The sequence below is a fragment of the Lottia gigantea genome, assembly GCF_000327385.1.
Source record: "Lottia gigantea unplaced genomic scaffold LOTGIsca_94, whole genome shotgun sequence".
NCBI classification, from domain to species: Eukaryota; Metazoa; Mollusca; class Gastropoda; family Lottiidae; genus Lottia; species Lottia gigantea.
In genome coordinates this window covers 312,750-314,580 of record NW_008711065.1, presented here as the reverse complement: position 1 = coordinate 314,580, position 1,831 = coordinate 312,750, and the positions used below count along the sequence as shown (strand labels likewise).

General features: G+C 31.5%; 1 protein-coding gene across 1 annotated transcript; it reads left to right on the top strand.

Annotated features, from left to right (window-relative positions):
- Positions 1 to 498: 498 nt before the first annotated feature.
- On the top strand, positions 499 to 1,733 carry LOTGIDRAFT_170160 (hypothetical protein; the record flags this gene model as incomplete). Its single annotated transcript, XM_009068798.1, has 2 exons — positions 499 to 703; positions 1,315 to 1,733. The coding sequence occupies 2 exons, from the start codon at positions 499 to 501 to the stop codon at positions 1,731 to 1,733; spliced, it is 624 nt and encodes a 207-aa protein (XP_009067046.1).
- Positions 1,734 to 1,831: the final 98 nt, after the last annotated feature.

Genomic DNA, 1,831 nt, shown 5'->3' with positions numbered 1-1,831 from the left:
TTACGCCAAGAGAGACACTCTCTGTTTGGGAGCTTGTTTGATAAAATACAACCAAGTCATGAAAGAAGTTGTAAACCAGAATATGTCCAATAATCTAACGGCTCCATCTTTATCTTTAAAGGGTTGGTATTATTTATATCATTACCATAAAGAAGAAGAATGGTATGAAACTACTAGAATGGTTGCGAAACATACCGAAAAAGAAAATATAGAAAAAGTTTATTCGCACACAAATCCTTTTATAAGAAATTTTATCAGACGATCTATTAAAGGAGGAAGAGTTTCGGCAAATAGCAAAAAATCATTTGAAACGAACAAAATGGATAAAATTTGTAACGTATTAAAGGAATATACAGACCTTGAAAGTAATAACATAATTGATTTATTCAAAGAATACAGCGCAAGCACAAAAGACAAAACGGAGGTTCATTCGAAACTTAAAAAAAAGAATGTACTAAACTAATGGCATTTGATGCTAACGGTTTATACGCTTCCGCCATGTCGGATTTAGACAGTGAATATCCGAGAGCAGAAAGTGGAAGACCATTTCTACCAGAAGAAGAAAAAGAATTTGTAAAACTCTTCAATAAACAAAAATTCAGACCTAGAACAGCTATTTTAACAGTGTGGTTTGACTATCCCAAAAACATGTTCTTGCAACCGATACCAGCTAAAGATAAAATCACTTTCACGAATAAAGAAGGTAAATAAAGGCACTAAAATCAGGTTCAGAAATGGTTTTTGTCACGACGTATTAACATCGGTTGATATTCCAGAAATAGTTAAAGCCGGTGAATATTAGATGGTATAGTTTACGAAGAAAATTTTAAAACTCCACCCTATAGAGATTATATTTTAATTTTGAGAGATCTAAGAAATAAATATAAACGAGAAGGTAATATCGTGGGTAGTAATTGCATGAAATTATTAGGTAATTCCTTGTATGGTAAATCAATTCAGAAAGATATATTCACAACTAGACATTTATGGAATGAAGCAACTTTACAGGCCAAATTTGATTCACATGTTAAAACCTATGAGAAAATTAATGATACTCAATATATTGCTGAAACAGAAATTGAAGAAAAAGAGATTACTACCGAAGATAGTAAATCTACACGACTAACACCTAGTCATTTGGGATCATTCGTTTTATCTCAACAGTAAAAAAATAATGAATATTTCATTCACGTCATAAATGGATTTTATAAACCCGAAATATACTATACCGACACCGATAGTTTGTACATTTCATCCAACAATTGGGAAAAACTAAACAGAGCTGGTTTGGTCTCCGAAAATACTATTGCAAAGGTAAAAACGATTACGGTGACGGTGGAATTATATTTGGCTTATATTTAGCACCAAAAGTCAAATACAACATCGTTTTGACTTCTGATGGTGTTTTAAAAGAAAAGAAAACGTTTAAAGGTTATTCTACTGATAAGATAAGTGTAGAAGACTACGTTCAGTTAGCAAGCGGACATGATGTGTTGAACAAATTTAAGAAACCATGGGAAAAAAGTTTCACCAATGGAGTAGTTATTCCAAATGATAAACAAACTAAAGTTTTTAGAAGTTATTTGAATAATGTTAAAAGAAAACCACCAAACAGTGAAGGAATTATGTATCCTTACAACGACAAAGATGAGTATAGTTTTGATGAAAACTATGAATTTGATGATTTCGATTATCTTACTATTCAAGAAGAGAATGAAGATTGTTTTAAATGAAGTTGAATGACAATTTCTTCGTTGCCAAAGTCTATGAACCTGTTTTTACCGTCTTTGATTTCCAGATTTATATCTTTGATCATGAAAGAATTGACTGG